Consider the following 27167-nt stretch of genomic DNA (forward strand, 5'->3'; position numbering starts at 1 on the left):
GATGGGCTATTCTGAAGGTAGAATGGCCCCCAGCATAATTAGTATGACAGCCAAAGGAGTTATTCTCAGGACAACTTTCCCCCAACTGCCAGGGAGCTGCTCCACAGTCCAGAACAGCTGGAGTTTACTCCATCTCCCACTCTTGGCTTTGCTGCATCCTCCCACCTCCACTCCCAAAAATCAAGGACTCTATGGGGAAGGGGCAGCATAAGTTTTCCTACATTGCCTGTGTCAACCCTGTGCTAGGAATCTCAGTTAAAAAGAAGTTCTCATTCACCTACTGTGTGGAAATATGGCAGCAAGATGCCAAAATGTAATCAGTCAGGCCCCTCATCTCTTACTGTGTCCAGACGGGGTTTGTGCATGTGACAAGACAGTGCTTGTGTATGAGACAATGAACAAACTGATTTCAGTGGAGTTAGACCAAGGCTGGAGAGGAGTAGCCCTGTACGTCCAGTTGCATCCATTGATTTCCATACGGATCTTTTTCATGAACAACCATGTACTTTTTAGCTCTGAACTTAAACAGTTTGTTTTTCAACCTATTATTGAACTATTATTCATGTAAGCTTTGCTTCTAAAGTGGCATGAGTAGAAAGTTCAAGAGAACAACACAACACTTTCAAACATTATCAAGGTAAGGAAATTATACGCTCCCTTTCCTCCCCCCCCCTTTTTATTGTTGGTTTCTTGTATCTTTTATCCTGTTTTAGGAAAAAAATGTTGCTGGATGAAGCAAGTGTGGAGTAACTGGCTTTTTGGCCTTGTTTTGATGTTTAATCACTTGCAAAAGCCTGTCACTGCTTTGTATGCTCCTTTGCTGTGAATATTCACTCTTATTTCTCAACTACAATTTGTTAGAAGCTTCCGTGTTTGCTTAAAAGCTACTTTCCAACTACAGAATAATGTAGGAAAGTTTGTTTGGTGGTTTTAAAAAATAATTAATAACTGATGCAATAGGTTTTAGTCGAGATTAGGACTCCATTCTTAGTTTTCAGCCCTGAATGTATATGAAAATTAGAGTCACAATCCAATTTCTGTTCCTTGTACGTGTTTCCCCAGTGAAGGACCAGTCAGTTATTCCATAACAAGCCTGTGAAAGCTACATGTTTTGCTCTTCTTCATGTAATGGCCTGGACTGAATCTCAGCTGCTATTTTTCACAGCACAGTCAGTATTGTAACCATCAGAGAAACATGCTCAAAAAGCAAAAAGGCTGAAACCACACCACAATTCCCCAGTTTTTCTCCCCTGTCAAGAGACCTAAGGAATATGTACAGGCAAGACTTCAAAACTACAGTTGGCTGATCTTACTAAACATGGACAGGCAAGACTTCAAAACTACAGTTGGCTGATCTTACTAAACATGGAGCATTTTAGAAATACAGACACAGGACATAGTCCTCTAAGAGTGCACGTATGCTGTGGGTATGATGTGAACAACACAGAGGTCAGTATAACACACTCTGTGTGTGTTAGAATAATCTCCCTGATTTTTCAATTTATTAGACTATGAAGTGGAGAATTCCAAACCTTGGGGTGGCACTGTCACAGGGTCGGGATTGTGTAGGCAAGGTGGCAGGCTCTGTTCCTTTCTTGCAAGGAGGAGAAAGAGAAAAAGGGTGCGTTCTTCTCAGCAGCTAAATTATTCAAACTAATGGGTGTTTCCATTCACATAAACACACTTCCCAATGTTCAGTATGGTTAGGACAGAGTTGTACTGAGACAGCCTGGGGAGACTGATGCCTCCCATAGGATATAGGATTTGCCATACTGATTCATACCCAAAATCCAACTGGTCCAGTATAGTGTCTCTGACAGTGGCCAACATCAGACACCTCAAAGGAAAGTGTAAGAATCCTGCCTTTCATGAAGATTTCAGCCTAATCCCAGGGACAGTGGGAGCCAGGATGTGTTTGTGTGTTCTGGAGTAGGATGAATGAGTTTGGGGTACAGGACATGTGTGTACTGAGGAGGGTGTTGCCTTACAGTGAATTTTTAGGGAGTCTGAGCTGTCCCCTCTCTGATATCCTCTTTGCAACGCTCTGTTTGCAAGCATGAAGATGCATTGACAGGAAGCAGATGAAGATTGTTTCCTGCTCTCCTCCTTTTGCAAACCTGCCAGAGAATAACCTGCTGTGTGTCTGTGTGGGATTTCTGGTCTGGGGGTGGAAGAGCAGAGAGAGTGTGTGTGTGTGAGAGAGAGTGTCAGTGTGTGTATGTGTGTGAGAGAGATTTATTTATACGTATCAACAAGCCTGTGTGGAGGCAGCCACAAACACTCTTGCACTCGAGGGGAGAGAGAGAGTGGGAGGAGGCGACATCACTGCCACTTTCCCATCTCTCCTCCCTTCCTTCTTCATTTCTGCCTCCTCTTGCTCCTGGCCGCTGGGGAGAGGTGTGTACGGGGGGTGGCTGGCGGGGGAGGTGGCTGTAGTCTCTCTTTTGCAGTGCTATGGTAATAACTGTCCCTTCCCCCCACTTCCAGCCCAGCCTTCCTCCCCATCTGCTTTCTCCTCCTCTCGTTTGGTCCCAGGCAGGCAGCAGACAGACTGCATCATTTTTTGCACAGGCTGCAGCAGCAGCGCCGAGAGAGGGAGCAGGTGGAGAGTTCAGAGACTGCAGTGAAGCTGCCCTCGAGACATGGCGGATCAGTGCCTGTGAATAAGCAAAAAATCCCCAAGCTGCCTCCCCTCCGAGCTCCGGTTCGCTGGGCTGCTGCTGACAGGCCAAGGAGAAAGGAGAGAAGCGGCCAGAGGACAAATGGTGCTGCAGCCTTTTCTTTAATTTCCTCCCCTTCTTCTCCATGTTGTATCTCTCTTCAGTGCTTTAGTCAGTGTAGCTGCTGCTGCTAGCAGGAGCATCCAGGGACAGTGCCATCGCTCCCTCCCTTCCCCCCCCCACCCCCTCTCCATCTATCTGTCCATCCATCCATAAGGGCTATGGCTGCAGAAGAGGTATTGCAGACAGTGGATCACTATAAGGCTGAGATCGAAAGGCTGACTAAGGAGCTCACCGAAACAACCCACGAAAAGATCCAGGCAGCTGAATATGGACTGGTGGTGCTGGAGGAAAAACTCACCTTGAAACAGCAGTATGACGAGCTGGAGGCTGACTACGATTGCCTTAAACAGGAGCTGGAGCAGCTGAGAGAGGTGAGTTAGCTGATGCTTTGCTCTCCTCTTCCCCCTCTCTCTCCCGAATAAACCCCTTGCACTAAACAAAACGAAATACTGAAAGGGGCCTAAGGAGCTCTTCTCACGGATGCTCTCCATGTTAATCTACCTGAGCCCGTTGATCAGACATGGAAGCAAAAATGGCCTTGTGGAGAATGTGTGAAAAGAACCCTGGAGGCATGAATTTATGAGCTGGGGAGGAGTGATTTATTTGAGGGCTCAAGAGTCAGCAGTGACTGTAGCGTTTAAGAGTGGATTATATGACGTTTTAAACCGAAGGCTGCTTAAGATGCCAGTGATACACAGGCATTGCCCTAACCTGTGTAGTAAGATAGCAACTGGGAACCACTATTTCTAATAGCAGGCATTTGTAGCACTGGGAAATACTTCAGTCATACCTGAATGTTTGGCCCTTATTTAAAGTGAAACCTGGACAAGCGTGTATATAACATTTTGGGTGATGAGTATATTGTATACAGTATATTGGAATATGTGGAAAGAGAGACACCTTTATATACATTTAGGGGGCAGCCTCTCATTCAGGAGGGGCAAAGCAGCCAGAAGATAGTTATGAGATCACACTAATCAGTGAAAATTAAACTTCTAGCTCATCCTTAAAGGATGAAGTATTTGATCTGATACATAGTTTTGGAGTGTCTTTCAGCTGAGTTTGTATAACATGGGAAGTATAATTATGAGTGTTACACATAACCTTTTATCACATAATCTTTTATTTATTCCTCACCTTTGGATGTCATCCTGCTACCTATATTTATCATTAAGAGAAGTAACAAAGATTCATACAATGCGCATACACTCCATCTATGGTAGTGTGTGTTTGCATATCTAGTGTTATCCTATTTAATCGCTAAATTTTAAAATGTTCTCATCTTTGTATATAAAGACAGAGCAAATTAATTTGCACACAAAAATTACATTGATGTCATTAAGTAAACCTTTGGAGAAGAGGAGGAAGCATATAAGAATGATCTCTTCTGAAAATTTAAAGTAATGTATTTCTTCTGTAAAATTATATTGCTATTTATAATCAAATAGAGGGAAGATCTATTCAGTGAGAAACAATGAACTAGATATTTCTCATTGAGAACAGTAATTTGTTGACTAAGCTTATAAACAACAAAATATCTACATAAGCTGTATGCACTTCTATAAATATTTGTTTATACATGCAAAGGTTTTGATTTACCTCCTGATAAATGGGAGAAGTTAAATACTTTGTTCTGGTGACCAGGATAGTTTTCAGAAATAATATTTTTGTAGCAGAGTTATCTGATTTGCTGTGCTGCACACACTCATGTGCTTACTAAGCTCTTATACAAAAGATAGAGCTGATGTTTTCCTCCAAAACTCGCTGGTCCAGTGCAGTGGGCTCAGGATTTGAAACCAGTGCCCTCGACTTCAGGGATTGGGGTGGGTAACTTGCACTGTCATGAGGGCTGAGCTGGTACAAGTGGTCCAGCAGTAAAAGGGAAGTCTAACTAAGATGCAATTATAAAATGTAACTGATAGGAAAAAGGGGATCTAAGTAACAGTATCTGGCTGTGATCTTCTCAAAGCAGTGTACATCAGTGCTGATCAGGAACTGCTGAGGACACGGGGTTGGGCATTACCACAGGGGCAATGGTTAATGCAAGAAATTAGATTAAATAAGAACAAATTAAACTTGAGCAATTATTCAGCCCCTGATGTCTGTGTTGACAAGATTTGCTGACATTAGAAAACCTGTAGATATAAATTCTGTTCTGATTTACCCCCCACTGAAGTCTGTGGGATTGCATGGGGTGCATATCAACACAGAATTGAACCCACAGAACCAAGTCCTTGTCTCTGGATCCACAGGCTGTGCATAGGAAATAACCATTGAGGGAGGAAGGGGAAGAATCCTTTTGCTCCCTGGACATGAAATGGCAGAGAAACCATTCCACAGTTGCTAATTGAGTTCCAGGATCTTGACCCTCTCTGGCCTATGTATCAATTCTGGAGAGGAGGGTGACTCACCTGAACTGTACATGGTGGTGTACAGGGCATTTACACCCTCTCAGCAGGCTCTCAGAATTCTGTTCTTCCTCCCACTCCCTGCAGAAGAGCCACTGATTTTGTTAATATAAGTATAGTCCTGCATGGATACAAAAGTTGTACTCACATCCAATCCGCAATCTACAAACACGGTCCATGGATATCTGCATCCGCAGAAGTAAAGTGGGTATCCATATCTGCAGATATAAAGCTGGTATCCACATCCACAGAAGTAAAGCGGGTATCTACATCTGCAGATATAAAGTGGGTATCCGCATCCGCAGAAGTAAAGCGGGTATCGGCATCAGCAGAAGTAAAGCGGGTATCCACAGCCGCAGATATAAAGTGGGTATCCACAGATTTGCAGGGCTTTACGTATAAGGCCCTCTATATTTGTGAAGGCAGGATTCACCCCAAATCTGTCTGTCATTCTAATCTGCTTTTCTAATCTAATTTTTTAATACACCCATTGATACTGTGGCCTGAGTGAACTTCAGAACTTCTCAAAATAAAGCAAATTATGTCTATCTGTTGGCATTGTGACATTAGAATTCAGTCAGAGGTGGTCTAGTCAAACTGGTCTAAGGAATTTTGGTTGTATAGCGGCATGGCAGGAACCCCACAGGCACTCCCAGCTTTCTGCTGTTGACAAGCCAAGATGCAGACTGTGACAAAGTGGGAATTTTCTGTCACATTTATATGAATCTTCAGTTTCCCTTTGTGTTTGTGTTGTTACCCAGTGGAGAGAAAAGTGTTAAGTCTGTGCTTGGGGGTAATGCAGGACATGAGGTGAGAGTTTTGCTTTGCTGCCTGAGCCACAGTGAATAGGATTGTTAAGGAACTGTCTGGAAGCTACTGAAAGTGTTTCCATATCAATGCAGAATCCCAGGGAGACAATAGAAATCCCCAGTGACTTAAAAATTGACACCTAGGAAACCACAACCAAGACCCCAGCTCAGGAACAAAGAACTGAGATGTGGCCAGCAGAGGATAGAGTGTGGGCTTCTGGTTCTGGAGGAACGTGGCTGCTCTCTCCAGCGATTGACTAAGGTGGTCAGAGAGAGAAAGATAGAGGCTGAAATTGAGTTCTCTACAGCTTGGCTGGTGAATTGCTCTGGCTTGACCAGAATGGACTGTGTTCTGTTTCTCTGTGCTGACCTAAGGATTTCCAGTACTGTGTTCCAGTGGGTGAACAAATCCCACTATGTTTTGAAAATGCTGTTTGGGTGTCCCTGCAAATACTTGCATTAGTACCTGGGGAGTGTACAAATCTTTAGCAGAAGTCTTTCTCAGTTGGACTTCCACCAGCACTGGGCAGATGCTCAGTCTAGGAGGTGGTGAGGCTGTGTGACCTGCCCTGACCTGAAGGAAGTGTAAGACTCCTTGGGGGTCTGCCACACTAAAGGGATTCCTCTAAGAGACCGATTAAAAGCTGGAGTGTGACACAGATCCTGTGGATACGTGACGCATGCAATGGAAACAAGTCGGTAAGATTGAAAGAAGAATGCTGTCAGACTGGCATTCAGTGCATCCTGATCGTGGCCCAGAATGTGAACCCTTATATCACTGGTGATCAGTTACTGACGTGTATAATACAAGGAAAACTTAAAAAGTAGGAAGGTGTCCCATACTACTGTGTTAAACCAATCTGTTCCTATACAGCAGTATAGACAGACAGAGTAGTGTGGTGGGGCTAAAGTCAGTTGCCCCAGTTCAGGCTCCCTCCAAAGCCTATGAAAAATAGCTTGTGTGTGTGTCTTCTGAAACATGCACTGCAGAGGGTATTCTGGGGTGTGGGCTGCACATGTAGGCAACTAAGACCTTTTGCTAGGCAATGGTAGAAGTCAGTGATGGATTTAGAATTAGTGGGGCCCTGTGCGCAGCTTCATTTTGGGGGACCCCCCCTCAGGACCCAGACAAGAAAAAGAACATTCTCTCTTATCGCGCCCTCCTACCCCCGTTTTTCATTCTTTTTTTCATCCTCCGCCTCTTGCTATATTATAAGTAATGGGAAGTAAATGAAAATAAAGTGAGGTACCTTGACTGGGGCAGGGGGTTGGGGTGCAGGAGGAGGTGTGGGGGTCAGGCTCTAGGAGGGAGTTTGGGTGCTGGCTCTGGGCTGGGTCAGGGGGTTGAGGGTAGAGGGGGTGCAGGGTTTGGCTCTGGGAGGGAGTTTGGGTGCTGGGTGCGGGCTCTGGCCTGGGGCAAGAGGATGGGGTGTGAGAGAATGGCAGGGGGGTGGCGCTTACCTCAAGTGGCACAGCTCCCAAAGCAACCGGCACCTCCCCCACCCCGCTGGCAGCTTCTGGGAGTGGTGCAGCCCGGAGGGAGGGAGGCAGAGCGGGCAGGGAGCCACCTTAGCACTGCTGCTGGCACGTCTCTGCTTAGCCCTTGGGGAGCAGGGGGCAGCAGGTCTCCATGCGCTGCCCAGGGGCGCACAGAGACGTGCCAGCAGCCGGCCACTTCTGGGAGCGGCCTGGGGCCACCAGCCATAGCATGCAGGCAGCCTGCCTGCCTGACCCTGCTGCTCCTCTGGCCGGGACACGGGGGTAGGTTATCAGATGAGATTTGTCCTGCATTTTGGGAGCTCCCCTTTGTTGGGGTCCCCATTCCACCGTATAGTTTGTTTTGTGGCAAATCTGCTCCTGGTATAAGTGAAACTCCCAACAGAGATTATTTTGCTTCTACAAGAGTTATCTGTGTCTGAAGTCATTTGCACACTGGGATAGAATTTGAGTTTGTACTGAATTTGTCCTGAAACAAGTATCCATTCAGTTAATGAATTATTTTGTTATTATACCTTTGCATTCTGCTATTAGCAACTCTTTGCACTTTATCACTGATCAGACAGACCTGTCACTTTAACCTTTGCCTCTAGTGGATGTGCCTCACTGGTTGTAAGAAACATACCATTAAGCTTAATCCTACCGTCCTTATACATTCAAAACTCCCATCACTTCAAAGGGACTTTTCTATAAGTACTGCAGCAGGAATCCTCAAATTTGAAAGAATGAAATATTTTTCAGTATTATGGGTCAGTGAGATGGGAAAGTAAATACACAGTAGGGAGTGGCAGTGCACTCAGCTGTAATGCATTACATTAAATATTAATTTATGTACATATGATTTATGCTGTGCCACCATTAAAATACAAATCGCTGTGGTGGCCCTTGAAATTTCTTGTACAGTAGTTAAAATGCCCATATTTTAAACAAAGAGTTTGGTGTTTTGAGGTGTCATGATGTTACGTGATACAAAAGATGTGAGGCTGTAATCAATGACCTAATAGCAAACTTGGCTTCCAGTAAGCGCAGTAGTTATTACATTAAGTCTGCCATCTAGGTTTAAGAGCATTCAGTGGGAAGAAATGAGGAATCAATCAGCTATTATCCTTATGTTTTCCAAGTATTGGACCAATTAGCAGGAAGGTGAAAAGAGAGATGCTGCTTTGCTGAGTTTACAGTTTTCAAGGCTGTAACATGCAATTGTAATAGCTGTAGGTTTTAAGGGAGGATTGACAGAACAGTGTTGTAACAGTATGCCAGATTTCCATGAATTTTATCATTTTAAAAGCTCTTTTTGTTCTGTTGATTTTCCCCCATCTTATAAATAATGTTTCTGTTCATCACTAGTTTACATTTCAAGTATAAAAACTGAATGTTAGGCTTGCAGTGGCAATGTCTTGCTTTTAGGCACCAAGTCATCAAGGTACTTAAGCCCATGTGTATCTGTAATCACAGGAGTAGGGATTCAGTAGGACTATTCAAATCTTGTTAAACTGGGGGCTTAACTGTCTATATTTAATTGTTTTCTGGAAACTATTCTTCTGTTCTTTTATAGAGTTTGTGTTTTTGCATGTTCACGTATTAGCACTTGCAGTGCAAATTCCTGCAATAAGAATGATTTTTGCAATCACTTTTTTACTAAAATCACTTTTTCACTAAAAAGTTAACTGGCAGCAGAGGCCTCGTTAAAACACCAGGTTGCACCTAGCGAGTGGGCCTGGCCCAACACTGAAGAAGAAGCCCAGCTGTGGGAAGAGCTGGGGTGGTGAGCCTGGAGGGAGGAAGCTGTAGGGAGATAGCTAGGGAGAGATCTCTGCAATCCCTCTGTGGTTGCTAGAGAGTGAAAGAAGGTCTAGAGAGAGGCAGAGGTACAGTAGGACCGGGGAGGGCCATGGAAACGGGCCTGAAGGAAGGCCAAGGTAAGAGGAAGTCTCCTACAGGGTACCTAGACTGGACAAGAGGGACAAGAACTATTGAGTTTTGACCTTTCCATTGGCTGCCCCAAGCACCTGCTTGCCACGCTGGCGCCTGGAGGGGCCCTGGATGGCTGAATAAATAGTTTTAAGTCTAAGGGTCTTAATCTGTGTGGAATTAGGCTCTTGGTACTGGAATTGTATTGTATAATTTGGCTGCCATCTTTTCTTTGAGTCTGTTATGAAAAAATAATCTTCTGCCTCAGCAGTTTTGCCCTCCTGAAGGTGTGGCATGCGCAATCTGGATATTTGTTGTACTTAAAGCTGAACAGGGAGCTCTCTTGCAACTGCGATTGGGGCGAGACTATGCTGGGGAAGAGGACGTTCTGGCCAAAAGTAACAATTTGTGTATATTTATCAGAGTAAGATTAGGAAAATTCTTAAAGTCAAATACACAGGTTAAATCAGCACCTGGGTAGCTTTTATTTACCCTGTGCCACTGGCATTTGGAAGAAAATATTTCAAGGTCACATTGGGTATGTCTACACTGCAATTAGATGCCCACAGCTGACCTGTGCCAGCTGAGCCTGGTTTGCAGGGCTCAGGCTAAGAGGCTGTTTAATTGCGGAATAGACCCTTGGGCTCAGGCTGCAGCCTGAGCTCTGGGACTGTCCCACCTCAAGGTCCTAGAGCCTGGGCTCCAGCCTAAGTCCAAACCTCTACACTGCAGTTAAACAGTCCCATAGCCCAAGTCCCATGAGTCTGAGTCAGCTGGCATGGGCCAGCTGTGGGTTTTTAATTACAGTGTAGACATGCCCCTAATCTCTGGCATTGTCTATGGAGGGACCAACACTTCTTGAACAACTTTTCAAGTGAGCACAAACATCCTTGTTCTTCAGCATCCTACTTCCTGGCCTGTTTTTTACCAGGCTCTTCTTTAGCGTATTTTTTTATGCACATTGTGAACCTGACTTTCCACTGGTTTATGAATTCTCTTGTGTCCAAGAGCAGTTCTGCAATGCAAGACTTTCAAGCTCACCCCTGCTACTGAATTTCTCTCAATATCTCATTGTTATAAGGCAAGTTGGTGTAAAGCTTAGCTACTGACAACATTGCACTACACACTTCTTCTCTTGGGTTGGATAGCTGTTACATTTCTAATGGCAGGTTTGTTTGTTTTTTTAAATCCATTAATTTATGCTGAATTGTCTTTTATCTGTGGAATACCCATCTTTTCCTCATTTTCCTTTCTCATCTCTTTTTAACCTCAATAAAACAAAAATTTAAATGGGGGCTAGGAGGAGGAAGATTTTCCTGATTTAGGAAGAATTGATATTGGATGAAATGTAAGTGCCTGCGCTTTCCCTTTGTCCCCTTCCCTTGTACAACATTTGCACCAGTGGTTAAAAAGAGCTAGTGCATGACCTAGGGCTTTAATTTTTTTTCTAATTGGGGACTCTCCTCATCCACTCCTCAGTGTGTATGTGTGTGTGTGGGGGGAAGGATTAAAATATTTTTAGGAGGCAGGCTTTATTTCTGAGCTTCTTTCACCATCAAACTTAACAAAATTTGGAAGTCAAAAGAAACAGCAATACAATTTCCCCCCTAACTGAAAAGTACTGGGACAAATCCATCCCTGATAAAAGTCCATTGACATTAGTAGAGTTCTACCATGGCTGAATTTAGTTCATTTTTTTATGCTTTTTTCTCAATCTCTCTCCTTGCTCATGTCTAGGATAATACTTGGAACATTTTGTTCCTCCTCACCACCATTTCATTCTCAAATTGCTTTTGACTCCTGCCTCTGTAGCATTCTCTGCTCCCTTCACCTCCCCTTTCTTTGTTCTCTGCGCCACATCTAATATGTCGAGTCAGGCCATGTCTACATCTAAAATTTTGCAGCGCTGGTTGTTACAGCTGTATTAGTACAGCTGTATAGGGCCAGCGCTGCAGAGTGGCCACACTTACAGCAACCAGCGCTGCAAGTGGTGTTAGATGTGGCCACACTGCAGCGCTGTTGGGCGGCTTCAAGGGGGGTTCCGGGAACGCGAGAGCAAACCGGGAAAGGAGACCAGCTTCGCCGCGGTTTGCTCTCGCGTTCCCGGAGCCACCCAGCAAACCGCAGGGAAGGAGACCTGCTTGCTCGGGGTTCCGGGAACGAGAGAGCAAACCGGGAAAGGAGACCAGCTTCGCCGCGGTTTGCTCTCGCGTTCCCGGAGCCACCCAGCAAACCGCAGGGAAGGAGACCTGCTTGCTCGGGGTTCTGGGAACGCGAGAGCAAACCGGGAAAGGAGACCAGCTTCGCCGCGGTTTGCTCTCGCGTTCCCGGAGCCACCCAGCAAACCCCAGGGAAGGAGACCTGCTTGCTCGGGGTTCCAGGAACGAGAGAGCAAACCGGGAAAGGAGACCCGCTTCGCCGCGGTTTGCTCTCGCGTTCCCGGAGCCACCCAGCAAACTGCAGGGAAGGAGACCTGCTTGCTCGGGGTTCCGGGAACGAGAGAGCAAACCGGGAAAGGAGACCCGCTTCGCCGCGGTTTGCTCTCGCGTTCCCGGAGCCACCCAGCAAACCACAGGGAAGGAGACCTGCTTGCTCGGGGTTCCGGGAACGAGAGAGCAAACCGGGAAAGGAGACCAGCTTCGCCGCGGTTTGCTCTCGCGTTCCCGGAGCCACCCAGCAAACCGCAGGGAAGGAGACCTGCTTGCTCGGGGTTCTGGGAATGAGAGAGCAAACCGGGAAAGGAGACCCGCTTCGCCGCGGTTTGCTCTCGCGTTCCCGGAGCCACCCAGCAAACCGCAGGGAAGGAGACCTGCTTGCTCGGGGTTCCGGGAACGAGAGAGCAAACCGGGAAAGGAGACCCGCTTCGCCGCGGTTTGCTCTCGCGTTCCCGGAGCCACCCAGCAAACCGCAGGGAAGGAGACCTGCTTGCTCGGGGTTCCGGGAACGAGAGAGCAAACCGGGAAAGGAGACCAGCTTCGCCACGGTTTGCTCTCGCGTTCCCGGAGCCACCCTGCAAACCGCAGGGAAGGAGACCTGTTTGCTCGGGGTTCCGGGAACGAGAGAGCAAACCGGGAAAGGAGACCAGCTTCGCCGCGGTTTGCTCTCGCGTTCCCGGAGCCACCCTGCAAACCGCAGGGAAGGAGACCTGCTTGCTCGGGGTTCCGGGAACGAGAGAGCAAACCGGGAAAGGAGACCAGCTTGATTACCAGAGGCTTCCTCCTTCCACGGAGGTCAAGAAAAGCGCTGGTAAGTGTCTACATTGGATTACCAGCGCTGGATCACCAGCGCTGGATCCTCTACACCCGAGACAAAACGGGAGTACGGCCAGCGCTGCAAACAGGGAGTTGCAGCGCTGGTGATGCCCTGCAGATGTGTACACCTTCAAAGTTGCAGCGCTGTAACTCCCTCACCAGCGCTGCAACTTTCTGATGTAGACAAGCCCTCAGTTTCATTCTTGCCAATCTGGAATAAACTCTGGGCCAGATTCTCACTTACATTAAGGTCCCTTTACACCTGTGCCTTATAAATGAGGAGCTGTCCCTCTGAAACATACTAGACTTGTGTTCTTCCATATTGCACTCCGGTGCCTGGAGTGGGGACGAGTAAGTGTTAGATACATTCTCAATTCTTTCAGTTGGCCTGCCAGAGGCTGAGAGTGAATCTCTGTAGGTTTTTGGCTGCTTCACTCTGTGGCAGTATCACCATCATGATTCTCCTTTGTGGGATAGTCCCTTAGGGGATTTGTAAAATTGGGTTGGATGAGGGGGAGAGCAAAGGGAAAATACATTTAGCTACATTTTCCTATTAAACAGGTAAGTTTTATTACCCTTTTTTACATATGAGGAAATTGAGGCAGAGAGAGGTTAAGTGACATTGAGCTTGTCTACATGAGCAATTAGTTTGTGGGAAGCTGGAATGTGAATGTGCCCTGCACTAGCCTGCTGCAGACTAATTGTATAGATCCTGCTGACCTGTGATAACAGTTTAATATGCTTTGATCTACTCCTGTTTCAAATAAGACTAGATCAAAGCTCATTAACAAACTGTTAATGCACACAGCAGGTTCCACATGGACTGTCTGCAGCAGGCTACATTCACACCCCAGCTTCCCCCAAACTAATTGTTTGTGTGGACAAGCCCTCTGTCACTTAACCTCTTTTGCATTCACACCCCAGTTTGCCTCCAAGTAATTGTTACAGATAAACCTCAGGTGAAGGCTTCGTAGTAATTTGCTGGCTGATCTGGGAATAAAACCCAGTGAACTCTGGCTCCCAATCTCATGCTTAATCTGGGATGCTTAAAATCTCATGCCCAGTTTGAGCCCCTGTGACTTGTTTTATTCATTTATTAAAAATTCAAAGTAGTCACTGAATTATAATTTGTATCATTGATATCTTGCATAAATAAAGATAAGAATTTTTCTTCCACACATTGAAAGTTTCTCAGGGCTTGTCTACATCAGAAAGTTGCAGCGCTGGTGAGGGAGTTACAGCGCTGCAACTTTGAAGGTGTACACATCTGCAGGGCATCACCAGCGCTGCAACTCCCTGTTTGCAGCGCTGGCCGTACTCCCGTTTTGTCTCGGGTGTAGAGGATCCAGCGCTGGTGATCCAGCGCTGGTAATCCAATGTAAACACTTACCAGCGCTTTTCTTGACCTCCGTGGAAGGAGGAAGCCTCTGGTAATCAAGCTGGTCTCCTTTCCCGGTTTGCTCTCTCGTTCCCGGGACCCCGAGCAAGCAGGTAAGGAGAACCGCTTGCTCGGCGGTTCGGGGAACGAGAGAGCAAACCGGGAAAGGAGACTAGCTTTGCCGCGGTTTGCTCTCTCGTTCCCGGAGCCACCCTGCAAACCGCAGGGAAGGAGAACCGCTTGCTCGGCGGTTCGGGGAACGAGAGAGCAAACCGGGAAAGGAGACCAGCTTCGCCGCGGTTTGCTCTCCCGTTCCCCGAGCAAGCGGTTCTCCTTACCTGCTTGCTCGGGGTTCCGGGAACGAGAGAGCAAACCGGGAAAGGAGACCAGCTTTGCCGCGGTTTGCTCTCTCGTTCCCGGAGCCACCCTGCAAACCGTAGGGAAGGAGAACCGCTTGCTCGGCGGTTCGGGGAACGAGAGAGCAAACCGGGAAAGGAGACCAGCTTCGCCGCGGTTTGCTCTCCCGTTCCCCGAGCAAGCAGGTCTCCTTCCCTGCGGTTTGCAGGGGGTTCGGGAACGCGAGAGCAAACCGCGGCGAAGCGGGTCTCCTTTCCCGGTTTGCTCTCTAGTTCCCGGAGCCCCGAGCAAGCAGGTCTCCTTCCCTGCGGTTTGCTGGGTGGCTCCGGAAACGCGAGAGCAAACCGGGAAAGGAGACCAGCTTCGCCGCGGTTTGCTCTCCCGTTCCCCGAGCAAGCAGGTCTCCTTCCCTGCGGTTTGCAGGGGGTTCGGGAACGCGAGAGCAAACCGCGGCGAAGCGGGTCTCCTTTCCCGGTTTGCTCTCTCGTTCACGGAACCCCGAGCAAGCAGGTCTCCCTCCCTGCGGTTTGCTGGGTGGCTCCGGGAACGCGAGAGCAAACCGCGGCGAAGCTGGTCTCCTTTCCCGGTTTGCTCTCTCGTTCCCGGAACCCCGAGCAAGCAGGTCTCCTTCCGTTCCCCGAGCAAGCAGGTCTCCTTCCCTGCGGTTTGCAGGGGGTTCGGGAACGCGAGAGCAAACCGCGGCGAAGCGGGTCTCCTTTCCCGGTTTGCTCTCTCGTTCCCCGAACCCCGAGCAAGCTGGTCTCCTTCCCTGCGGTTTGCAGGGGGGTTCGGGGAATGCGAGAGCAAACCGCGGCGAAGCTGGTCTCCTTTCCCAGTTTGCTCTCCCGTTCCCCGAACCCCCCCTTGAAGCCGCCCAACAGCGCTGCAGTGTGGCCACATCTAACACCACTTGCAGCGCTGGTTGCTGTAAGTGTGGCCACTCTGCAGCGCTGGCCCTATACAGCTGTACTAATACAGCTGTAACTACCAGCGCTGCAAAATTTTAGATGTAGACATGGCCTCAGTGTTTTACAAAGCAGTAAGGAATTATACTGGTCTGAATAAACCTGAAAGGCTTGTGCCCTGAGCAATAACAAGTGTACACAGTTTTGGATTTAAACCTTGATGTTGAGAGAATGTATTGGTCAGGAGATTTGGGTTATCTTTTAATCTTTCTGAAAATGTAGTGAGATAGAGACATACAGAAAAGATTTCATTTTAACACCTCACCTGAAGAATGGCCTCTTTAGCAATGTACCATCCTTTCAGTACTGCACATCAGTAGAGCTGAAGACCTGGGATGAAATCCTAGCCCCATTGAAGTCAATGTCAAAACACCTATTGACTTAAGTGGGGCCAGGATTTTTAACGCACTCTTAGCAGAACGTGAACGCTATACATTGTCACTTTTGGTTCCTTCCCACCAAAAAACAAAACTAAAAACAGAGAAGGGGTAACAAAGATCCCACGCTTGAGCACCTAACTGTTGTGGGTCACAAAGATATGGCTCCATTCTTCCTGACTCTTTGTATAATATAAAGGACAGTTATTTCACATAGGAATAATCTGATGGGTTAGTCCTCAAACAGCACTGACTGCCTTTGGGACTGATGCTGGCAAGTGTTGAGAGCCCGCTAATTTCAGTGACTTCCTGGGGAGGTGAAAGCACTCAGCAACTCTTGGGAGGAGTCCAGCGCTTTGAAGGTTTTCACTCATCAGGTATTAGATAATTTCTTATCTTTCCTAGAATTTAGAGGCTGATGGTTGTCCATTTGGTTAAAAAAAATAATAATTTAAAAAATTTTCCTTTGCTTCACTCACTACAGAGCCAAATATTATTCTCAGTTGCATATTGTAGGTGTAAATCTGGAGTAACACCACTTAGGATGTTGGTGTTACTCCAGATTTACACCTGTGCAACTGAAACTGGCTGGATTTGATGTTAAATGGTGATCTTTGGAATTTCCAGAACATTCAGTAAAGTCCCTGTTAAAGTTTTAGGCCAAAAATTTTCAAATCTTGGGGCCTAAAAGTGAGGTACATAAAATCTGCCTTTACTCACCTACACAGAAGCGGCTGTTTTTGTTTTGTTAGAAGTGCTGAGCAATCCCAGCTCCCATTGACGTCAATGTGGCCATCATTTGCTCACCCACTTTGGAATATAGGTCACTTCTATTTGGATGCCTGCAAGTAGGTTTAAGAGCACAACTTTAAGGCACCTAAATAACACCGTTTTCCATGAAAGGATACAATGGGTATTTGTAGTGTAGTGGCTCTTAACCATTCCCAACTACTGTACCCCTTTTGGGAGTCTGATTTGTCTTGTGTACCCCCCAAGTTACCCCTCACTTCAAAACTACTTGTTTACAAAATCAGACATAAAAATACATAAGTGTCATAGCCACTGTTACTGAAAAATGACTTACTTTCTCATTCTTACCATATCATTCTAAAATAAACCAACTGGAAATATAAATATTGTACTTATATGTCAGTGTATAGTCTGTAGAGCAGTATAAACAAGTCATTGTCTGTGTGAAATTTTAGTTTGTACTGACTTGGCTAGTGCTTTTTATGTAGCCTGTTGTAAAACTAGGCAAATATCTAGATGAGTTGATGTGCCCTCTGGAAGACCTCTGTTTACCCCAGGGGTACACATATCCCTGGTTGAGAACCACTGCTGTAGATCATGACAGGTTCAGAGTACTCTAACTTTTTTCCATTCTTCTGTGCAGTAGAGTGGCTCACGATACCAGGGGGCAGGAAATGAAATGCCATCCATAACAGACCATTGGCACTTAGCATTTGAAAAGTACTTTACAATCATAATCTGGGCTATGACTGGTTAGCTTTACAGTCATTCCTATATTTTGTTGCTCTTTTGGTTTGCATTTATGGTAGATATTAACCTCAGGGGAACTCTCACCCTCCTCCCGTTCCCCCGAATCTCTTAGGAAGTGAAATGAGGAGGAGGGCCTTGCTGGGGGAGTTGGTGCATCATTTATTTGTGTTTAATAGGAAAAGCTAATGTTGCATGACTATTTTTGTGTGAAAGCAGGAAAGAGTCTTGTGGCACCTTATAGACTAACAGACGTTTTGGAGCATGAGCTTTCGTGGGTGAATACCCACTTCGTCGGATGCATGTAGTGGAAATTTCCAGGGGCAGGTATATATAAGCAAGCAAGAAGCAGGCTAGAGATAACGAGGTTAGTTCAATCAGGGAGGATGAGGCCCTCTTTTAGCAGCTGAGGTGTGAAAACCAAGGGAGGAGAAACTGGTTTTGTAGTTGGCAAGCCATTCACAGTCTTTGTTTAATCCTGAGCTGATGGTGTCAAATTTGCAGATGAACTGAAGCTCACCAGTTTCTCTTTTTGTGTGGAGTGCTCACTGAAGGGATCATAGGGATTGCAGTGGGCAAGATGGACCTTGGCAGTAAGAAGTCCCATTGGAATTGAAATGCCAGGAGAATAAGGCTTCCTAGAGCCAGCACAGAGCACAGGGCCTGCATACTGATGACACTTGCTATTTTGCTGCTTCCCTGGGATCTGCTTGTTTTCCTGCTCAATCCATTCAGAAGAAGTTTGAGGGGGAAGGGAGGATAGGAGTGGGACGGGACCCTGTACCCTCCCCCAAATGATTTATGGGAAATTCACAAGGAGCTCCTTTGTGGGGATTTTCTCCCCCTAGCCTTTACTCTGGTATTTCCATAGGAGTATTGTCTTATTCAAAATAAGAAACCTTCAAGTGGTTTATCAGCTTTCCTTAGTGGAAAGTAATCACATTTTTATCTGTAACTACTTGGAAAACGGTCAGAAATTTGATACATAGAACCTTTAAGAGACTGCAATTCAATTCTTTGTGCCCTCTGTAAAGAATGGCATTGCAGCTTTGAAGTAACAGGAAGATTATGAATATCAAAGTGTCTATGGTAGGAGCGGCCCCTGGATGTAAAGGAAAAGCCAGAGGGAGTGAGTCAGCATGACCTTGGTTGCTGCTAGAGCGATGGCTAATGCACCCAGCCTGAACAATGGTTGCCATTGGTAGGGTGCTTTAGCAGGAAGTGCCTGCCGTGATATAAAACACACTGACTAAGCCCTGATGAAAAAGCATGCTGTGTGTCTGACCTGCGAAAGGGACAAAGAAGACTACACTGGTAGTGAGAAACTACCTCAGCATAATACTGAAATCTGTCATTTGTAACACTATCTTTTACTTGTAGTAGCTGCAATGATTTCATATTGCAGGCTGCACTGTTTTAAAGAGTAAGCCAAAGTACAGTATGGATCACCAAATTTCATTCCACCTCCTGGGCTGTCAGCAATGTCGGCTGTACTTATTGTGTGTTCATATTTACTTGTATTAAAGTAGAACCTAGAGGCACTGACACTCTACAGTGTCTAGCACAATATGGCCCAAACAAATGCGAGACAGTCCCTGCCCCAATGAGCTTACAATCTAAATTGACAAGACAGGCAAAAGAAATAGTATTATCCCCATTTTACAGATGGGGAACTCAGGCACAGGGAGGTCAAACAGTTTAGCCAAGATCACACAGGAAGTCTGTGCAGGAGCCAGGAATTGAACCCTCTTGACCAGTGCCTTAATCACAAGACCTGCCCCCTCCCTTCCTCGACTGTAAAAACTTAATGAAGGATCAGGGTGAAAATCGGCTGAAAGAAAATTTCCCTTGCAAAAAAAGATTTTGGTTTCTTGATCCATTGTCTGTCAACATTTGTGTGTTAGAAGTATCAGCGCAGTCATGAAAAACTTTCACTGATTCTCCATCTATGTCTATAGCTACTTTCCTCTTCCAAAAGGCCTTTTGTTGTCATTCACCCATCTCCCTTTGCGATCTCATCTCTCTCTTCCCCCGTTTGTCCCTTCTGCTCTGCCACTTCTGTTCTCCATTCTATCCTCTTTTTTTCCATTAGAGGTTGACCCTTTCCTGCTGCCATTCCAGGCTTTTGTAGCAGTCTACCCATCTCCTTTCTTCTTACATTCTCTTGATCTCTTTCCAAAACAGCTCCAAACCCTCCTCTTCCCTGCTATGAACGGGAACCTCACATTTGCATTTGCTATTAACTAGGGCTGGTTGCAGTTTTTCCGCTGAAAATGGTTTTCAATGGAAAATTGCGGGTAGGGGAGTTGACTAAATGAATTTTTTTTTGCAGAAAATGTGCTTTCTATAGAAAAATTGGACTTTTGGCCAAACAACTTTTGGGTCAAAATCTTTAGGTGTTTTTTTCCCCCCCAACAAAGTCTAAATTATTCCATGGGGGGAAATATATTCCAAACAACTCTCCTATTGTCATGGCTTTGTGCCTCTCCTCGTCTGCTGTCGCTGTCTCATCTCATACTCGCTCCCACAACAAAGTTTCCATTGTTGTAATGCTATGTGTTAAAAAAGTTAGCTTGCAATTGTTTATTGTGTGGAGTTCTGAAACATGGGATGCTCTTTGTAATTGTGGTATTTGAGAAATGTACATTTAATCTGACCCTGCAAGACACAAGCCTTTGCAGTTCCAATACCTCACAAGAGGCATTCGACAGCATCCAGGATCGAGTCCTTGTTGTGGAGCTATTCACAATGGTTAGGGTTATAATGGAACATGAAAGAAAGCCTTTGAGGAGTAGTGGTTAGGGCCTTGGGCTGGGAATCAGGAGCTCTGTCACTGACCTTCTGTTTGACCTTGGGCAAGTCACTTCCTCTTGGGCAGTACAATGACAGGGTGTGATTACTGCTTCTGTAGACATGCCAGAGCTAGCTTTAATGGAGCTAGCTCAGGTTCTGAAGCAGTGATGCTGCAGCAGCACAGACTTGAGCATTGGCTAACTGCTTAAATATCCAGGTTTTCAGGTGGGCACAGACAACCCATGCTGAGGCCTTTGCTGTCGTGTGCTTCACACCCCCTGGGATTGCAACATACCTTAGCCTGAGAGCAATATAGCCATACCGTTTGACCTCCCACCCTTTGTATGTCTTGTCTATTTAAATTGTAAAGTCTTTGGGACACAGGACTGTCCATTTCTATATATTTGTACTAAAGCTAGCATAGGGAGGCCACCACTTTGTTTGGGATCCAAGCCCTATTGCAAAGATTTTGGTCGTCAGGGGTTGGGAATATTGAACACATTAAATTGCTCCTCAGAAGGAACAGTTACATTTTTCATTGCTTCATACCTGTGAGTTTCTGTGAGATGACAATTGATGTATATTAATACTTTTTAAACATAATGCAAAATATTGATTCAAATCTCTTCATTTTTGTATTGCAAGGCTGCATGTAATGGTCAGGAGAGGCATAGGTTCTAAGGACAGAAGAGATCATTGTGATCATCTAATCTAACACACAGTATAACAGTCCATAGAACTTCCTTGAATTAATTCCTGTATGAATTACAGCATATCTTTTAGAAAAATAATGTAATCTTGATTTAAAAATGGCCAGTGATGAGGAATATATCACCACCTCTGGTAAATTGTTCTAATGAATAATTACCTTCACTCTTCAAAATTTGCACCTTATTTATAGTCTGAATTTGTCTAGCTTCAACTTTCAGCCACTAGATCTTGTGATACCTTTTTATCTGCTAGATTCTATTATCAAATAGTTGTTCTCCATGTAAACACTTATTAATTGTGATCAAGTCACCCCTTAACCTTTTCCTAAACTAAAGAGAGCATAGGTGCCAACTCCGTGGGTGCTCCGGGGCTGGAGCACTCATGGGGAAAAATTAGTCGGTGCTCTGCATCAACCAGCATGCAAGCTCTCCCCACCCTCTGCCCAACCTCCTCTTCCTCCCACTCCCCTGAATGCGCCGCATCCCTGCTGCTCCGCCTGCCTCCCAGCATTTCCCTCCTGACCACCGCCAAACAGCTGAGAGACTTGTTTTCTGCCCAGCTCTAATAAGATTAGACTGAGGAAAGGAGTTTGAGCTGGAGTGTGTGGGGACTGTGTGTGTAAAAGGTTGGGGAGGGGTAGAGAAGTGTGGGAGTCTTGGCTGGAAGTGTGTGTGGGGAGGTTATCAGGGCAACAGGCAGCCTCAGTTTCAGTTCACCCAGTTTCCCAGTTCCTACTGCAGCCTCTGGCCTCTCTGGTGAGTCTGTCCCTCAGGTCTACTACTGCTCTGGTCTCACAACTCCTTCCACCTGATTATGAAATTCCACACCTCTCCTTCCTGGGGCTGTGCCATAGCCAAGGTTAAGATTTTGTCCTAGTTATTTTCATAGGTGACTGGTAACTGGTTACTGATAAGTCAGGTCGGTGGCACAGCAGGGTCCCAGGGCTAAGATAGGCTCTCTGTCTGCTCTAGTGCTGCGCAGCTCTTGGAAGTGGATGCCAGGTCCCTGTGGCCCCTAGGGGCATGAGTGAACAGGGAGGCTCCAAGCGCTGCCCCTGCCCAAGTGCTTGTTCACAGCTCCCATTGGCCGGGAACCGTGACCAATGGGAGCTGTGGGGACGGCATCTGCGGGTGCAAGGGCAGTGCGCGGAGCCACCTGGCCACATCTCTGCTTAGGGACTGCAGGGACCTGGCGGACACTTCCTGGAAGCTGCTTTAAGTGCTGCTGGTTGATTTAATTACACCACTCTGGGCTGTGAATTTTTCGCACCCCTGAGCAGTGTAGCTAAGCCAACTTTATTTTCTAGTGCAGACCAGGCCTATCTCACTTTGGTACAGTAAGTCCAGATCCTCAGCTTTCGTGGAGCTACGCCAATTGACAACAGCTGAGGATCTGGTCCTACATGGTTTGGCACTTTGGGCAATGGAACAAAAATCAGCTTGTTAATTCTTCCTCAGCATAGCAGTTCCCAACATGCGATGTAGCTATGCCGCTGTAGCATTTCAAGTGTAGATAAACTCGTGGTCTTTAAGTGTACATTGCAATTAGACACCTGTGGCTGGCCTGTGACAGCTGATTTCGGCTCAGGCTAAGGGGCTGTTTAACTGCACTGTAGACATTTGGGTTCAGGTTGCAGCCTGAACTCTGAGATCTTCCTGCCTCACAAGGTCCTAAAGCCCAGGCTCCAGGTCTACACTGCAATTAAACAGCCCCTTAGCTCGAGTCCCAGCAACCTGACCCAGATGACACAGGCCAGCTATGGGTTTTTAATTGCAGTGTAGACACACCTTAAATGGCCCTCTCTTAATCAGGGATCTGAAAAAATAAATTGCAGTAAGAAGTAACTTGTATTTACATTTCATCCTGGAGGGAGCCCAAAGTGTTTTATAAACTTTATTTATTCGGAGAGCGTGATGTTATCTGATGACAATATAATGAGATAGATCATTGTTGCAACCACTGTTATATATTTGCAGAAAATATTGTAGAAAAGGTGTCGAGTGAGGTGTTTATGAAAAGGTTATGATTTGCTGGTTATGATTATGCTATCTGTATGCATGTATCATTTTTGTATGTGAAGTTATAAGTATTGGCTCTATACTTGGATTTCAAATGTTTGCTCCTGGGGTAATGCCTACAAAGTAATTAGCCAGCACATCTTGGAGGGACTGTTCAAATTGAATGACCCATCGAAAGAACATTTAACTGATAATGAACCATAGGAGACGCCCATCTACACTTAATGAAATTTCCTGCTGTGAGGAGGTGAAATGTGTGGACGTGGGACTTGCCCAGGTGTTTCCAAACTTCATCTTGTTGCTGTAATTTTCCACAGTAAGAACAATGGGATACCCTCCTGTGCCCGGAAGGGGGACCAATATACCGGTGAAAGAATGACACTCAGCCTGAGAATAATAAGCAAGACTTTACTGAGGGAAGAACTTACACTCCAAGCTGTGCAGGGAGTCCCTGAGGCGCACAGAGTGGCTGCAGGGGACTCTGGCTGTTCGGGACAGTTGGCCAGGCAGGACTCTGCCGAGGGGAGTTCTCCGTGATGTTATATCCCCCGCACTTATCTCAGGGTTATAGGGGGTAAACAGCTGGCTACATTCATTACATTCATAAATCGTACACATTATATAAACTGACTTGTTTACAAACGAAAATATACTGAACTATACTAAACCATATCTTGGCAGAGTCTATCAGGCAAAGTTCACTGAACGGCCTGCATCTTCTGCTCACATTCAGTCATGTACTCTGTCTGCCATTTAGCTCCTCACCAATCTTCCGCAACCTTGCCCCCACACGCTACCCCTTGGCAGAATGAGGTGTATTTACTGCCAACACTTGCACCGGTTTGGGGTCTGCCAGTTGGGCCAGTTTGGTGGAGAAGCAGTTTATGCAACATTGCAGAAGGACAAACACAGATACAAATCCCACTAGTCCCAATAATAACAGGAGCCCGATGCGTCTCCCCCAGGTGCCGAGATCCGGAAGCCAGGAGGTCAGCCATCGCCAAGAGGCATCCCATGCAGAAGTTTCAGAGCCCACGTCATGCAGCACTTTCAAGTGGTCCATCGTATTGTGAACATCAGTTTCAATGCGCTTATCCTGATTTGAATAAAAACAACAACTTTCATTAATCAAGGCACAAATGCTGCCTTGGAGTAGCTAACAAATAATCCAACGCCATGCGATTTTGTCATACAACTTGGGGTAAGGAGTGTTTTTGGTGGTGACATAAGAACTGGAGTGCCTGAGGAAACTACCTTTATGTTTTCAGTATGGTGAAACAGGAATTTACTTTTGTGGCTGGTTTGGTGTATCTTATAAAAGACCAACCACTAGTTTGGAGTTGTATTTGCCCTATTTCTCAGCAGTTTGTCCTGAATTTGGTACCCTCAGTTGTGACCCACTAAGGCATGGTTACAGGGAGTTTTTCAAAGCTCATACCAAAGATTCCAGATTGAATTAGTGCCTCCTATGTCCCCTCCCTAACATATTTCCAGTATCTTGTTCAGACTCCTTTTGATTTGTTCATTTGTAGGTTTGATGTAGTTCTGTCTACTTCTTCTGTTAAATGGCTGTGATCATATGCAAACATTTCCCCTGCCTAAGGCCTTTATATTTTCTGCTGATAATGATTTACTGCAGTGTGGCCACCTCTCCTGCCTTCATTACCACAAACAGGACCAGTACTCTACCTCATGCTTTTGGTTGACCTCACCTAGTTTACTCTGGGATAAAACTAAAGTGCTTTGTCTTCACTGTGAGGCAATATCTTTTATTGGACCAACTTCTGCTGGTGAGAGAGACGAGCTTTTGAGTTTACACAGAGCTCTTCTTCAAGTATGGGAAACGTAATGTACTCAATCACAGCTAGATACAAGGTGGAACAGACTGTTTAGCATAAGTATTTAAAACATGTTTCAAGGTGAAGTGGCCTTTTAACACCCCTCCAGTTATAGGAGACACTTCTTTTTGTCTGAAGACAGTGTAGGCTAATATCATCTCCTTTGGGAGTGGATTCTTTTTAAAACTTTGTTCATCAGTTGCTGCCCTGTGGTGTTGATGCCATCTCTGTGGTGTTCCTCAGCTACAGGCAGGTGATGAGTGGTGTTATCACGAGTCACTTGCTCCAGAACTGATCACATCACCACTCAATGTGTTTAACTGCCCATTAGCTGCTCTGCCCAATACATTGACTAACTGATTGTAAGGGCTGCACAGCCAATTCTCCTGCATCTCCATGGCTGAGCACATTATTGCTCAAATATGTGTAGTCACCTCCTGAAATAGAGATCATAGGAAGGGCGTATCAACTGGGGTCCCACAGGGATCAGTTCTGGGGCCAGTTCAGTTCAATATTTTCATCCGTGATTTAGATAATGGCATAGAGAGTACTCTTACAAATATTGCGGACAATACCAAGCTGGGAGGGGTTGAAAGTACTTTGGAAGATAAGATTAAATTCAAAATGACCTGTACAAATTGGAGAAATGGTCTGAAGTAAATAGAATGAAATTCAATAAGGACAAATGCAAAGTACTCCACTTATGAAGGAACAATCAGTTGCACACATACAAATGGGAAATGACTGCTTAGGAAGAAGTACTGCAGAAAGGGATCTGGGGGTCAGAGTGGATCACAAGTTAAATATGAGTCAATTGTTGCAAAAAAAGCAAACATCTTTCTGGGATGTATTAGAAGGAGTGTTGTAAGCAAGACACAAGAAGTAATTCTGCTCTACTCCATGCTGATTAAGCCTCAACTGGAATATTGTGGCCAGTTGTGAGTGCCACATTTCAGGAAAGATGTGGACAAATTGGAGAAAGTCCAGAGAAGAGCAACAAAAATGATTAAAGGTCTAAAAAATATAACCTATGAAGAAAGATTGAAAAAAATGGTTTTGTTTAGTCTGGAGAAGTTTTCAAGTACATAAAGGGTTGTTACAAGGAGGAGGGAGAAAAAAAAGTTCTCCTTAACCTCTGAGGATAGGACAAGATGCAATGGGCTTAAATTGCAGCAAGAGCAGTTTAAGCTGAACATTACAAAAACTTCCTAACTGTCAAGGTGGTTAAGAACTGAAATAAATTGCCTGGGGAGGTTGTGGAATCTGCATCATTGGAGATTTTTAAGAGCAGGTTAGACACCTGTCAGGGATGGTCTAAATAATACTTAGTCCTGCCATGAGTGCAGAGGACTGGACTAGATGACCTCTCGAGGTCCCTTCCAGTCCTATGATTGAATGGGTAGGTTTAATTTTCACAGTGATCTTTTCATAAATTCTACTTGTTGCTGGCCACACGGAACCTCCATATCTTGACATTCCCTGGGCAGCTGCAGGTTACAGTTGGATTTTGCTGCCCCCAAAATGCATCTTCATCCTGTCGAAGAGGCACTTGGCTCTGTGTGTCTGTGTGTGTCTTTGATTTTAAAACTTTTCCAATTCTGCACCAAGATTAAATGGAAACCTTTCAAAGTTTTTCAGTGAAAGAGAGAGAGAAAGAGACCCTCCTACATTGCTCCCCAGATTAGTCTATACGGTGATTGTAGGCCTGGCTTGACATGAGTACAGAGCCTCATTTCTTGGGAGACAGGATTAAGGAGGTAAACAGATCATTAGGGTGAAAACAGAATGTGTGTGTGCTAACTAAGATAGGTAAATGGGTCAGTGAGCTGAGAGACAGAATGTCTGAACTGGCTAAGATAAGGGGAGGGAACACCCAGTGAACCATTTACAAAGAACAAAATAACAATGGACAAGATAAGTTGAGAATGTAAAGATGAGGTAAGGAGTAGGGAAAATATGGACAAAGCGTGAGGAATAGGGATTGGTTCCTACACAGGAACCAAGCCAATCCCAAAATATGTGATGCAATGTTTATAGTAAATGCAATGAGGTGTGTATATGTATATAAAGAGAGAGGAGTTCTTCTCTGTAACTTTGTATCTGTGATGTACCTTGCTCAACTCCATGGAGCATTGAGGTGCGCCAAGTAAAGATACCCAAGTGATGAAGTCTGGAGTTGAACTGAGTTCTTGGGAAGCGGACGGGAAAAAGGTCTCAGACGGAATTCTAACAGCATCAGAGTGCTCATGTGGGACACGCAGGTTCAAGCCCTTGCCCTGCTTAATTCATGCCTTGATTTACTGACTTGTATCTCCCACATCCCAGATAAGTGTCTTAACCAGCAAGCTAGTTTCTCTCAAGGGCTGCTGTTAGAACTGTTCCACTTGTATAAATAATTATTGGACCAAGGATTTGAACACAGGTCTCCCACATCAGCAGTGAATGTCATAACCATTGGGATAGAGAGTCAGCCTCTATCTTTCTCTCTGGCCCAATGAATATTTATTTACTTATACAAAGTGGAACTGCTCCAGCAAGAGAGACATAGGCTTGGTCTGTACTAGTAAATTGTGT

General features: G+C 45.6%; 1 protein-coding gene across 4 annotated transcripts in view; it reads left to right on the forward strand.

Annotated features, from left to right (window-relative positions):
• Positions 1–2391: 2391 nt before the first annotated feature.
• BICD1 (BICD cargo adaptor 1) overlaps positions 2392–27167 on the forward strand; it is a 297869-nt gene continuing 273093 nt past the window's right edge. For all 4 annotated transcript variants that reach the window (XM_030543575.1, XM_030543550.1, XM_030543562.1 and 1 more), the window contains exon 1: positions 2392–3154. In XM_030543575.1, the coding sequence (XP_030399435.1) occupies positions 2942–3154 (213 nt within the window). In that variant the 5' untranslated portion in view covers positions 2392–2941. The remainder of the gene's footprint in view (positions 3155–27167) is intronic.

This window comes from Gopherus evgoodei, chromosome 1, assembly GCF_007399415.2.
Source record: "Gopherus evgoodei ecotype Sinaloan lineage chromosome 1, rGopEvg1_v1.p, whole genome shotgun sequence".
NCBI lineage: Eukaryota > Metazoa > Chordata > Testudines > Testudinidae > Gopherus > Gopherus evgoodei.